The 14,005-nt window shown below is 31.0% G+C and overlaps 1 protein-coding gene across 1 annotated transcript in view; it reads left to right on the forward strand.

Moving 5' to 3' along the window:
- Positions 1-14,005, forward strand: part of LOC139492996 (E3 ubiquitin-protein ligase HACE1-like) — a 26,676-nt gene that overhangs the window by 12,382 nt on the left and 289 nt on the right. Inside the window, exons 9-17 of the mRNA XM_071281142.1 lie at positions 347-444; positions 1,026-1,113; positions 2,333-2,482; positions 3,196-3,257; positions 4,260-4,394; positions 4,790-4,921; positions 12,207-12,302; positions 13,098-13,168; positions 13,703-13,816. Of these exons, the coding sequence (XP_071137243.1) occupies positions 347-444; positions 1,026-1,113; positions 2,333-2,482; positions 3,196-3,257; positions 4,260-4,394; positions 4,790-4,921; positions 12,207-12,302; positions 13,098-13,168; positions 13,703-13,816 (946 nt within the window). The remainder of the gene's footprint in view (positions 1-346; positions 445-1,025; positions 1,114-2,332; positions 2,483-3,195; positions 3,258-4,259; positions 4,395-4,789; positions 4,922-12,206; positions 12,303-13,097; positions 13,169-13,702; positions 13,817-14,005) is intronic.

Consider the following 14,005-nt stretch of genomic DNA (forward strand, 5'->3'; position numbering starts at 1 on the left):
TTTATTCAATTGATTGATCAAGATGACTACAATAGCATTGCATATTTAAGTTATATTATGTTGCTAATATGATAAGTTTAAGTACACATATTTGTTTATTCAAATACACAAACCACAACTAGTTATTAGAAAAGAAATATTTAGCTAAATTTTATGTTTATTTGTAAATAAAAAATATCATTGTGTAACGAAGGGGTGTTCCTTACCAGATTTTTTTTTTATTATTTCATGACTAGTAAGTAACGTCTTCCATATGTCTCTTATACAACATATATTGAATGTTGGAATTGTGTACAAAACATAATGATTTCATGTTTACAAAACTGATTATTTTTTTTATGAACAGAAAGAATATTTGACAGTAGCTGTGATAGGGTGCTTAAAGAAAATCCTGATAAATTGAAGAAAGGACTGGCGTTAAAGTTTGATGGTGAAGAGGGCATGGTACTTATATTATTTGGATTATTTGTAATCCATCTTTTGTACTTCTCTTTAAAATATTTTGTAGATATAAAATTTGTTTTTTAATATTTACATCAGATAAGTAATATTGATTATTGTAACTTTAATTATATATACTTGTTGTTAAATACTAAATCTTTAAATGTCTTAAATATATCAATATTTTCCAAAAACTAGGTCTTATGTTTGTTTATTCTTTTACATTAAGAAAATGAATGAATAACAACAAAATTTCTTACTCTGGTTTTTGTCTAAATGTCAAAGGAATACCTATGATACATATCATTTCCATTACCAGAAATACTCTTTTACTATTCTCTGAATTCTTATGTCATTTAAATGTGTTATAGGCTATCTGGATCCCGCCATCTGACACCAATTAAAACCAAACATTTGGTCAGAAAGTTAACAATTGGAAACAAGCATATTGCTTAGGATAAAAATTCATAACTTGCTCTTCAGTACCATTTCTTAATAAAGAAATTTAAATGCAATGGCCATGAAATAAAAAACCAAATGGGATATCTTAATCATTAAACATTATTTTTTTTGATTAATTGTAGGGGCAGGGAGTAGTGAGAGAATGGTTTGATGTTTTATCTAAAGAAATCCTAAATCCAGATTATGCATTGTTTACCCAATCAGCAGATGGTATGTAAAATATTTTAAGGCTTAAAGATAAATGGTTTAATTTTTTTTTAAGATAACCGTTTATATGTTTTAAGGAGGCTCGCGGGTATAAGATTTTCAGAAAAAAAATTAAACATTTAATTTTCATTACAAATTTTATAAATTACGTTAAGTAGTTGTTACTTTATCAAATGGCACAAAAATCCTTCAAAAAAATCAATTCGTGTTGGCCCCAGCTGACTTTTAACATTCAGATATCATTGAAAAAGCTCGAAATTATCTCCCTTTGGTGCAAAAATGCTATTTTTTGGCATTAAAATTGAAATATCTTTTTTTACTCATCGGTGACCTATATTTTTTATTATTGTTTTCAAGTAAGCTATACATAAACTAAATAATTGTAAAATTTAAGCGTTTTCTGTAATTAGGTTCTTTTTTCATTTCGATATCACCTCTTTTTCTCCTATTAGTTCAACAAGAAAAAAGTACCTTTACAAAAATGTATGTTTCTTTCGAAGGCAGATTGTGAGCGGAAATGATCGGTGACCCCTCTTTTTTATTTTATTTTTCTATTAGGTATAAGGTAAAGTTCATTTATAGAAAAAATTAGCGAAATCTTATATTAAATAAAAAAAATGATTTAGACCCGCGAGCCCCCTTAAATGTTCAAAGCACTCTTTTGATCTAACATCAACAAGAACGCTCAAAAGGAAAAACTTGAAAGCTATGAATGTTTAAATACTTCAATTGCTACATGACCAAATAGACCTTAGCAAATAGTTATGAGGAAAAATAAGGAGATGTGCTGTCATTTAGACTATAAATTTTGGATGATTTCAGAAATATTAAATGTCAGATCTATAAATTTAATGTTGCAAAAGAAGCACAAGAATTTCAAAGATGGAACCATTTTTTACACCAAAAACTACTGTCACCAAATTTAGATCTTGGTATAGAAATACATTTCCTATCTTGTTGAGAGAGAAAAAATGAAACTAGTGCATACCTGAAAAGGAACACATGTACAGGAGGGACTGGGAAAAAAGTTCTAAATACTCTATAATTATATTAATGGATGGTTCTTATAATGTATGCATTAATACATGACAACATATATTATGTACGTCGATATATATTTAAGATGTACTTTTTAGCACAAAATTACATTCTCATCCTATTATTGCGCGAATATCTTTTTAAGGAGTTTTTTTTACCCTTTTATGAAAATATCTTTTTATAGGGAGTACATTCCAGCCAAACAGTAACTCAGCTATAAATCCAGACCACCTTAACTACTTTAGATTTGCAGGACAAATCTTAGGACTGTGTCTCTATCACAAGCAGTTAATCAATGTTTACTTTACCAGATCATTCTATAAACATATCCTTGGTAAGTTTGATTAACTGTAAGTTAAACCTCATGAAAGATACCAGGCTTGTAGTTTAGAATGTAAGAGAATGCGTTACAGTCTCATCCATGATAATTTAATAAAAATTCAAATAGGAAGTTGTAAGACTTTACAAACAAAAAATTCTGAAAAGTTGTTATTATCATAATATAGGTTTATTGGTTAATGTCATTTGGATAGTTTGAAAAAAATGTTTGCTTTTGAAAAATGAGAGACAAAAGATACCACAGTGATATTTTCACTCGTAAGTCAAAAACAAACTGACAATATTAATGTGATAGCTAACAACCAAAAAACAACTAAAAAACAAATATTACACACAGGGTTTCCGCTGGCGGTCAAAAATAATAATTGTGGCGATAAAAATTCGTCATTTACACAAAACGCAACCTGGAAAACTAAAGAGTTAAAAAAAAGAAGGTGATCTCAGGTGCTCCAGAAGAGAAAGAAGATTTTGTTCCATATGTGATCCCCATCGTGTTACGCCTATAAAAGAAGTAGACACCTCAAGTGTTCAGGCATTGCCCAAAGAAAGCATCACAAGTTAACATACCATACTATCTTTTAGCACATTCTTATTAAATAAAACAACAGATTGAAACACTAGGATATCTGACTATTTTAGATAGTATATTATTATTCCCATAACAAACAGGAATAAAAACATATGTACAATTTGACCTTTAATTTGTAGGTATTCCAGTGAACTATACAGATGTGGCATCTATTGATCCTGACTACGCTAAAAATTTACAAGTATGTGTTTTATTCAAAATATTTCCCTTTAATCAATCAAGAATATGAAACAATTAACAGAAGAAAGATTTGATATATCTTGAAAATCCTGCTATCAGATACAGTAACAGATTACCTGGTTTCGTGTCATTAATATAGCATACCAGAAACCAGTGACAGTATGCAAATTTTACTTTTTCTCTTTCAAAGCTAAAGAAAGATAACAAATGCATTGATAAGTTCTGTTTTTAACATTTGTTTGTTTTACCCAAAAATATCAATAGATAAATAGATTTGTGTAGGGTAAATTTTAATAACTATCTGTGACATTCTATAGATATTTATACAAATAGCTTATCAGAGAATTTAAATAGAGAAAAAAAAATTAAAGAATGACTGTAATGGTTTTTTTTTGTCTATGAAGATCGAAATAACATCAAAAATGTGTAGCAGGTTATTTAAAGTGTGCAACACATTTTTTTATGTTATTTCCAATAGGCAGAAAAAATATTACAGACATTTCTTATAATTTAATTCTTAACTCCATTTTAAACCCGAGTAAATCAAGAAAAACGTTGATGACGTCAGGGTCACCTGACAAAATTATGTCTATAAGCTGATAAGCAAAATGTTGTCAGTGTATTAGAAGACGCGTTACATCCAAAATTAAATTATTCAACAAGTGACCGAAAAAAAACCATTAAATTCACGAATGCAAGTAGTATATGAGTTAATTATCAGTGTTGTTCTGTCACAAGTTGAATATCTTTCGATATTTGAATTCTTTTTTTTTCTGAAATAAAAGAAGAAAATGCAAGGAACTATATCTTGTTCTAAGCCTTCACAATTTATTTTGATCTGACGTCTTGACAATGCCTTTTGTTATATGACGTCAGAGGAATGAAATAACTACGTTTATTTTACATGTGAAATTATCGTGTCTTTTTTTCACTGGGAAATTAATGAAATTCATTGCAACCTATGTAATAATTTTTCATAACGGTTGTTGACTTTATATAACAGTGGATACTTGACCACGACATTGACAACTTAGGATTGGACCTGACATTTTCTGTTGAGACTGATGTGTTTGGTGTGATGCAGGAAGTAGAACTAAAACCTGGAGGCAGTAAGATAACAGTGACAGAGGAAAATAAGGTATGGTTGAGCTTGTAAGAGCTATGGAATTATATAAATACATGGAGTGATTCACTGCATAGGCTGCCTAATTCTAGATATAATTTTATTACAATGCTTGTGACTGCAACTTTGGTAAACAATTATTTTAAACACCCAATATGCATGAAACTAATGATCAAGATATCACCTAGTGATTTACACTTGTATATCAATCATCTAGTCTTTCAAAGACATTTATCGTATTGAAAAAAAATGCTTACAGACAAAAGCACAAAGAAGTAGGTAGAGAGTTTTATGCAGAACATGATTGATGCAATTTCTATTTGCTTAGTACAATTTGTAACAGAAATTCCAATGATAAATAGGTTCTCAATTTAACATCATCAATACAGAATTATTATATTGTATTGCAGACAGAGTACGCTCAGCTAGTAACAGAATTAAGAATGACAAGAGCTATACAGCCACAGATAAATAGCTTTCTATCTGGTTTCCATCAGTACATTCCCCAATCACTTATACAAATGTTTGATGAATATGAATTGGTTAGTATCATTTATTACAGAAAAATCTAGAGACATACAAATTTTCAATTTTGAGGTTATATTTTATTTATTATGACTTTCAATTTGATTTAGAGAAAGAAAAAACTAAGGGGATACAAAACACTACAGGGAGATAACTCTGTAAAATTAGCTAATTGATTTAAACGCATTCTATATTAAGCTTGTCAATGATCAAAACTAGTGTTTTACAAACTGCTATATATCCAATGAAATTTTTCCGACAAAGTGTGTGGTTCAATTTTTTAAAAATTTTTATATTTTTGTCAAATAGTCAAAGTAAATATTTTTCAAAATTTCATGAACGAGCCAAGTTAATTTTAGTCAAGGTATTTGGTAAATGTACCACCTTAAGGAGTTCAATATTAGTTACATTGAATTTTTTACCTTATATTTCCTTTTAAAGGAAGATAATTAGTCCAAACTATTAATAAATTTTACACATTTCAGGAAATAAATCACTGTGACAAATATACTCTTATATTTTGTATGTCACTGAAGAGATGTTCTTTATGATTTTTAATATTACTTAACAAAATTATATAAATGAGTTTGGTTTCAATTGCATTGAAATTCTAATTAAAAAAAATATCAGTTACTGTATTTATGTTCTATTTTAGGAGTTAATGTTGTCAGGTATACCAGAGATAGATATCAGTGACTGGGAGAATCATACAGAATACAATGGCTATGATAGACAGTGATGATTTACTGTATTTATGTTCTATTTTAGGAGTTAATGTTGTCAGGTATACCAGAGATAGATATCAGTGACTGGGAGAAACATACAGAATACAATGGCTATAATAGACAATGATGATTTACTGTATTTATGTTCTATTTTAGGAGTTAATGTTGTCAGGTATACCAGAGATAGATATCAGTGACTGGGAGAATCATACAGAATACAATGGCTATGATAGACAATGATGATTTACTGTATTTATGTTCTATTTTAGGAGTTAATGTTGTCAGGTATACCAGAGATAGATATCAGTGACTGGGAGAATCATACAGAATACAATGGCTATGATAGACAATGATGATTTACTGTATTTATGTTCTATTTTAGGAGTTAATGTTGTCAGGTATCCCAGAGATAGATATCAGTGACTGGGAGAATCATACAGAATACAATGGCTATGATAGACAATGATGAGTTACTGTATGTATGTTCTATTTTAGGAGTTAATGTTGTCAGGTATTCCAGAGATAGACATCAGTGACTGGGAGAATCATACAGAATATAATGGCTATGATAGACAATGATGATTTACTGTATTTATGTTCTATTTTAGGAGTTAATGTTGTCAGGTATACCAGAAATAGATATCGGTGACTGGGAGAAACATACAGAATACAATGGCTATGATAGACAATGATGATTTACTGTATTTATGTTCTATTTTAGGAGTTAATGTTGTCAGGTATACCAGAGATAGATATAAGTGACTGGGAGAAACATACAGAATACAATGGCTATGATAGACAGTGATGATTTACTGTATTTATGTACTATTTTAGGAGTTAATGTTGTCAGGTATTCCAGAGATAGATATCAGTGACTGGGAGAATCATACAGAATACAATGGCTATGATAGACAATGATGATTTACTGTATTTATGTTCTATTTTAGGAGTTGATGTTGTCGGGTATCCCAGAGATAGATATAAGTGACTGGGAGAAACATACAGAAAACAATGGCTATGATAGACAATGATGATTTACTGTATTTCTGTACTATTTTAGGAGTTAATGTTGTCAGGTATACCAGAGATAGATATCAGTGACTGGGAGAATCATACAGAATACAATGGCTATGATAGACAATGATGATTTACTGTATTTCTGTACTATTTTAGGAGTTAATGTTGTCAGGTATTCCAGAGATAGATATCAGTGACTGGGAGAATCATACAGAATACAATGGCTATGATAGACAGTGATGATTTACTGTATTTATGTTCTATTTTAGGAGTTAATGTTGTCAGGTATCCCAGAGATAGATATAAGTGACTGGGAGAAACATACAGAATACAATGGCTATGATAGACAGTGATGATTTACTGTATTTATGTTCTATTTTAGGAGTTAATGTTGTCAGGTATCCCAGAGATAGACATCAGTGACTGGGAGAATCATACAGAATACAATGGCTATGATAGACAGTGATGATTTACTGTATTTATGTTCTATTTTAGGAGTTAATGTTGTCAGGTATCCCAGAGATAGATATCAGTGACTGGGAGAAACATACAGAATACAATGGCTATGATAGACAATGATGATTTACTGTATTTATGTTCTATTTTAGGAGTTAATGTTGTCAGGTATCCCAGAGATAGACATCAGTGACTGGGAGAAACATACAGAATACAATGGCTATGATAGACAATAATGATTAACTGTATTTATGTTCTATTTTAGGAGTTAATGTTGTCAGGTATACCAGAGATAGATATCAGTGACTGGGAGAAACATACAGAATACAATGGCTATGATAGACAGTGATGATTTACTGTATTTATGTTCTATTTTAGGAGTTAATGTTGTCAGGTATACCAGAGATAGATATCAGTGACTGGGAGAATCATACAGAATACAATGGCTATGATAGACAGTGATGATTTACTGTATTTATGTTCTATTTTAGGAGTTAATGTTGTCAGGTATACCAGAGATAGACATCAGTGACTGGGAGAAACATACAGAATACAATGGCTATGATAGACAATGATGATTTACTGTATTTATGTTCTATTTTAGGAGTTAATGTTGTCAGGTATACCAGAGATAGACATCAGTGACTGGGAGAAACATACAGAATATAATGGCTATGATAGACAATGATGATTTACTGTATTTATGTTCTATTTTAGGAGTTAATGTTGTCAGGTATCCCAGAGATAGACATCAGTGACTGGGAGAAACATACAGAATACAATGGCTATGATAGACAGTGATGATTTACTGTATTTATGTTCTATTTTAGGAGTTAATGTTGTCAGGTATACCAGAGATAGATATCAGTGACTGGGAGAAACATACAGAATACAATGGCTATGATAGACAATGATGATTTACTGTATTTATGTACTATTTTAGGAGTTAATGTTGTCAGGTATCCCAGAGATAGACATCAGTGACTGGGAGAAACATACAGAATACAATGGCTATGATAGACAATAATGATTAACTGTATTTATGTTTTATTTTAGGAGTTAATGTTGTCAGGTATTCCAGAGATAGATATCAGTGACTGGGAGAAACATACAGAATACAATGGCTATGATAGACAGTGATGATTAACTGTATTAATGTTCTATTTTAGGAGTTAATGTTGTCGGGTATCCCAGAGATAGATATAAGTGACTGGGAGAAACATACAGAATACAATGGCTATGATAGACAATGATGATTTACTGTATTTATGTTCTATTTTAGGAGTTAATGTTGTCAGGTATACCAGAGATAGATATAAGTGACTGGGAGAAACATACAGAATACAATGGCTATGATAGACAATGATGATTTACTGTATTTATGTTCTATTTTAGGAGTTAATGTTGTCAGGTATCCCAGAGATAGATATCAGTGACTGGGAGAAACATACAGAATACAATGGCTATGATAGACAATGATGATTTACTGTATTTATGTTCTATTTTAGGAGTTAATGTTGTCAGGTATTCCAGAGATAGATATCAGTGACTGGGAGAATCATACAGAATACAATGGCTATGATAGACAATGATGAGTTACTGTATGTATGTTCTATTTTAGGAGTTAATGTTGTCAGGTATCCCAGAGATAGATATAAGTGACTGGGAGAAACATACAGAATACAATGGCTATGATAGACAATGATGATTTACTGTATTTATGTTCTATTTTAGGAGTTAATGTTGTCAGGTATACCAGAGATAGATATCAGTGACTGGGAGAAACATACAGAATACAATGGCTATGATAGACAGTGATGATTTACTGTATTTATGTTCTATTTTAGGAGTTAATGTTGTCAGGTATTCCAGAGATAGACATCAGTGACTGGGAGAAACATACAGAATACAATGGCTATGATAGACAGTGATGATTTACTGTATTTATGTACTATTTTAGGAGTTAATGTTGTCGGGTATCCCAGAGATAGATATCAGTGACTTGGAGAATCATACAGAATACAATGGCTATGATAGACAGTGATGATTTACTGTATTTATGTTCTATTTTAGGAGGTAATGTTGTCGGGTATTCCAGAGATAGATATCAGTGACTGGGAGAAACATACAGAATACAATGGCTATGATAGACAGTGATGATTTACTGTATTTATGTTCTATTTTAGGAGTTAATGTTGTCAGGTATTCCAGAGATAGATATCAGTGACTGGGAGAATCATACAGAATACAATGGCTATGATAGACAGTGATGATTTACTGTATTTATGTTCTATTTTAGGAGTTAATGTTGTCAGGTATTCCAGAGATAGATATAAGTGACTGGGAGAAACATACAGAATACAATGGCTATGATAGACAGTGATGATTTACTGTATTTATGTTCTATTTTAGGAGTTAATGTTGTCAGGTATTCCAGAGATAGATATAAGTGACTGGGAGAAACATACAGAATACAATGGCTATGATAGACAATGATGATTTACTGTATTTATGTTCTATTTTAGGAGTTAATGTTGTCAGGTATTCCAGAGATAGATATAAGTGACTGGGAGAAACATACAGAATACAATGGCTATGATAGACAATGATGATTGACTGTATTTATGTTCTATTTTAGGAGTTAATGTTGTCAGGTATCCCAGAGATAGATATCAGTGACTGGGAGAATCATACAGAATACAATGGCTATGATAGACAATGATGATTTACTGTATTTATGTTCTATTTTAGGAGTTAATGTTGTCGGGTATTCCAGAGATAGATATAAGTGACTGGGAGAAACATACAGGATACAAGGGCTATGATAGACAGTGATGATTTACTGTATTTATGTTCTATTTTAGGAGTTAATGTTGTCAGGTATCCCAGAGATAGATATCAGTGACTGGGAGAAACATACAGAATACAATGGCTATGATAGACAATGATGATTTACTGTATTTATATTCTATTTTAGGAGTTAATGTTGTCAGGTATCCCAGAGATAGATATAAGTGACTGGGAGAAACATACAGAATACAATGGCTATGATAGACAATGATGATTGACTGTATTTATGTTCTATTTTAGGAGTTAATGTTGTCAGGTATCCCAGAGATAGATATAAGTGACTGGGAGAAACATACAGAATATAATGGTTATGATAGACAATGATGATTTACTGTATTTCTGTTCTATTTTAGCAGTTAATGTTGTCAGGTATTCCAGAGATAGATATAAGTGACTGGGAGAAACATACAGAATACAATGGCTATGATAGACAGTGATGATTGACTGTATTTCTGTTCTATTTTAGCAGTTAATGTTGTCAGGTATTCCAGAGATAGATATAAGTGACTGGGAGAAACATACAGAATACAATGGCTATGATAGACAATGATGATTGACTGTATTTATGTTCTATTTTAGGAGTTAATGTTGTCAGGTATCCCAGAGATAGATATAAGTGACTGGGAGAAACATACAGAATATAATGGTTATGATAGACAATGATGATTTACTGTATTTCTGTTCTATTTTAGCAGTTAATGTTGTCAGGTATTCCAGAGATAGATATAAGTGACTGGGAGAAACATACAGAATACAATGGCTATGATAGACAGTGATGATTTACTGTATTTATGTTCTATTTTAGGAGTTAATGTTGTCAGGTATCCCAGAGATAGATATCAGTGACTGGGAGAAACATACAGAATACAATGGCTATGATAGACAATGATGATTAACTGTATTTATGTTCTATTTTAGCAGTTAATGTTGTCAGGTATTCCAGAGATAGATATAAGTGACTGGGAGAAACATACAGAATACAATGGCTATGATAGACAGTGATGATTGACTGTATTTATGTTCTATTTTAGGAGTTAATGTTGTCAGGTATTCCAGAGATAGATATCGGTGACTGGGAGAAACATACAGAATACAATGGCTATGATAGACAGTGATGATTTACTGTATTTATGTTCTATTTTAGGAGTTAATGTTGTCGGGTATTCCAGAGATAGATATAAGTGACTGGGAGAAACATACAGGATACAAGGGCTATGATAGACAATGATGATTTACTGTATTTATGTTCTATTTTAGGAGTTAATGTTGTCGGGTATTCCAGAAATAAATATCAGTGACTGGGAGAATCATACAGAATACAATGACTATGATAGACAGTGATGATTGACTGTATTTATGTTCTATTTTAGGAGTTAATGTTGTCGGGTATTCCAGAAATAGATATCAGTGACTGGGAGAATCATACAGAATACAATGACTATGATTATTAACTGTATTAATGTTCTATTTTAGGAGTTAATGTTGTCGGGTATTCCAGAAATAGATATCGGTGACTGGGAGAATCATACAGAATATAATGGCTATGATAGACAATGATTATTAACTGTATTAATGTTTTATTTTAGGAGTTAATGTTGTCAGGTATTCCAGAGATAGATATCAGTGACTGGGAGAAACATACAGAATACAATGGCTATGATAGACAGTGATGATTAACTGTATTAATGTTCTATTTTAGGAGTTAATGTTGTCAGGTATCCCAGAGATAGATATCAGTGACTGGGAGAAACATACAGAATACAATGTCTATGATGATTTACTGTATTTATGTTCTATTTTAGGAGTTAATGTTGTCGGGTATCCCAGAGATAGATATAAGTGACTGGGAGAAACATACAGAATATAATGGTTATGATAGACAATGATGATTGACTGTATTTATGTTCTATTTTAGGAGTTAATGTTGTCAGGTATCCCAGAGATAGATATCAGTGACTGGGAGAAACATACAGAATACAATGGCTATGATAGACAATGATGATTTACTGTATTTATGTTCTATTTTAGGAGTTAATGTTGTCAGGTATCCCAGAAATAGATATCAGTGACTGGGAGAATCATACAGAATACAATGGCTATGATAGACAATGATGATTTACTGTATTTATGTTCTATTTTAGGAGTTAATGTTGTCAGGTATCCCAGAAATAGATATCGGTGACTGGGAGAAACATACAGAATACAATGGCTATGATAGACAATGATTATTAACTGTATTAATGTTCTATTTTAGGAGTTAATGTTGTCGGGTATTCCAGAAATAGATATCGGTGACTGGGAGAATCATACAGAATACAATGGCTATGATAGACAGTCATCTGTTATCCAGGTTAGTGTGAAATAATATCACTACAAACTATTAAAGTCTGAAATGACCTATATCTGTACTCGACTGTACTGATTTTTACTCGACCAGTCTGAATTGGTCTGACTTTTACTTGACATTACTCAACCCCAGTCTGAACCATACTTGACTGTACTGAATCGTACTTGACCCTTATCTTTGCCGTTAAAAATAGTCTGAAATATTACTCGATCAGTCTGAAACAGTCTTAACCCATTCTTGACATGTACTCGACCTATTTTTCCAGTCTAAACCATACTTAACCAAAGTTCTGAACAATACTCGACCAGTCTGAACCATACTAGACTAAAAACCCTCTACTTTTTTAACTGTTTAAATTAATTAATTAATTAAACAGGTGCTCTTTGGAAAGTTAGCTTAAAAAATTTGAGTATTGCTCCCATATCAATATAAAAAAATATGGTAGTAAGATAAAATGTTTAAAATGTTAAATAAAATATTAAACAACTTAGCACCATTCATTCAAATACAGTTTTCAACACCACTTATTATATATGGTTCTAAAGTTTGCCAAGGAAACTCAGTCGATAAACATTTTATACTTACAACCTTGCCAATGTCTTTTTATGGTTATGTGGTCAAATAAATGGAACAATCTCCTTATACTGATATTAAAAAAGACAATATCAAGGTTAACAAACAAGACATTGTTGTGATGTTAATGATTTTAAATGATATTGTTTTGTATACACCTTTTAGATATAAATAAAAAAAAACTGTATAAATACTAATTTTTTGATAAATATTTCATACTTTTAGTGGTTTTGGGAAATTGTTGAAGATTTCAGTCAAGAGAACAGAGTTTTGCTGCTTCAGTTCACCACTGGCAGGTAATGTAGACATAGAACTGCTTACATCTCATTAGAACTTTGGTGGATAATTGTACATCTTACTGATAATCATACCACATCTCCTTATTTTTATAAAGAAATGATAAAATTATTGTTTTTTTTTTTAATACACAATCCTGAACAAAATAATTATTTGGTCACAGTTCAATATTTTTTTGATATTAAAATTAGTGAATTAAACATTCTATAACACATAAGTGGTTATCATGATTATGAATACCAATAGTATCTACATGATTAATAGTTATTGACAAATGAAATTAATATCAATATATTAACCCAAAACTCATACAGAAATTTTGAATTTCACTTATAAATCTACAATATTTCCTATATCCAGTTTAGGTTTAAGTGTAGGTTCCTTTTTAAGACAGTCGATGAAGAGGACAAGGGAATCTCAACGAAATGATTGTTAAAACAAATGTAGATACATATGTATGTGTTATGTAATTTGTATTTTGTTTATCACAAGCAATTCTTTGCATGCTTATTGATTTTTATTTTCAAATACAGTTCTCGAGTACCGTTTGGAGGTTTTGCTAAGTTTGTTGGTGGAGGTGGTCCACAGCATTTTACCATAGCTATAGTTCCTTATAAAGAACACACTTTACCTACAGCTAGTACTTGGTAAGAATATTCACTCCTCTTTTGTGTAGACTTCTTCTTATTTATTTGTACAGGCCTAGGGTATCTTGAGATCAATAATCTGTTTACTTATGGAGAAGGAATATTAAGGATATTTTAGATTTATTGAAAAAAAAAAATTGTGGTACCATTATAACATGTGATAATCTGCGTAGAAAAATCAGCTTAGAG

The sequence above is a fragment of the Mytilus edulis genome, chromosome 10 (genome assembly GCF_963676685.1).
Source record: "Mytilus edulis chromosome 10, xbMytEdul2.2, whole genome shotgun sequence".
NCBI classification, from domain to species: domain Eukaryota; kingdom Metazoa; phylum Mollusca; class Bivalvia; order Mytilida; family Mytilidae; genus Mytilus; species Mytilus edulis.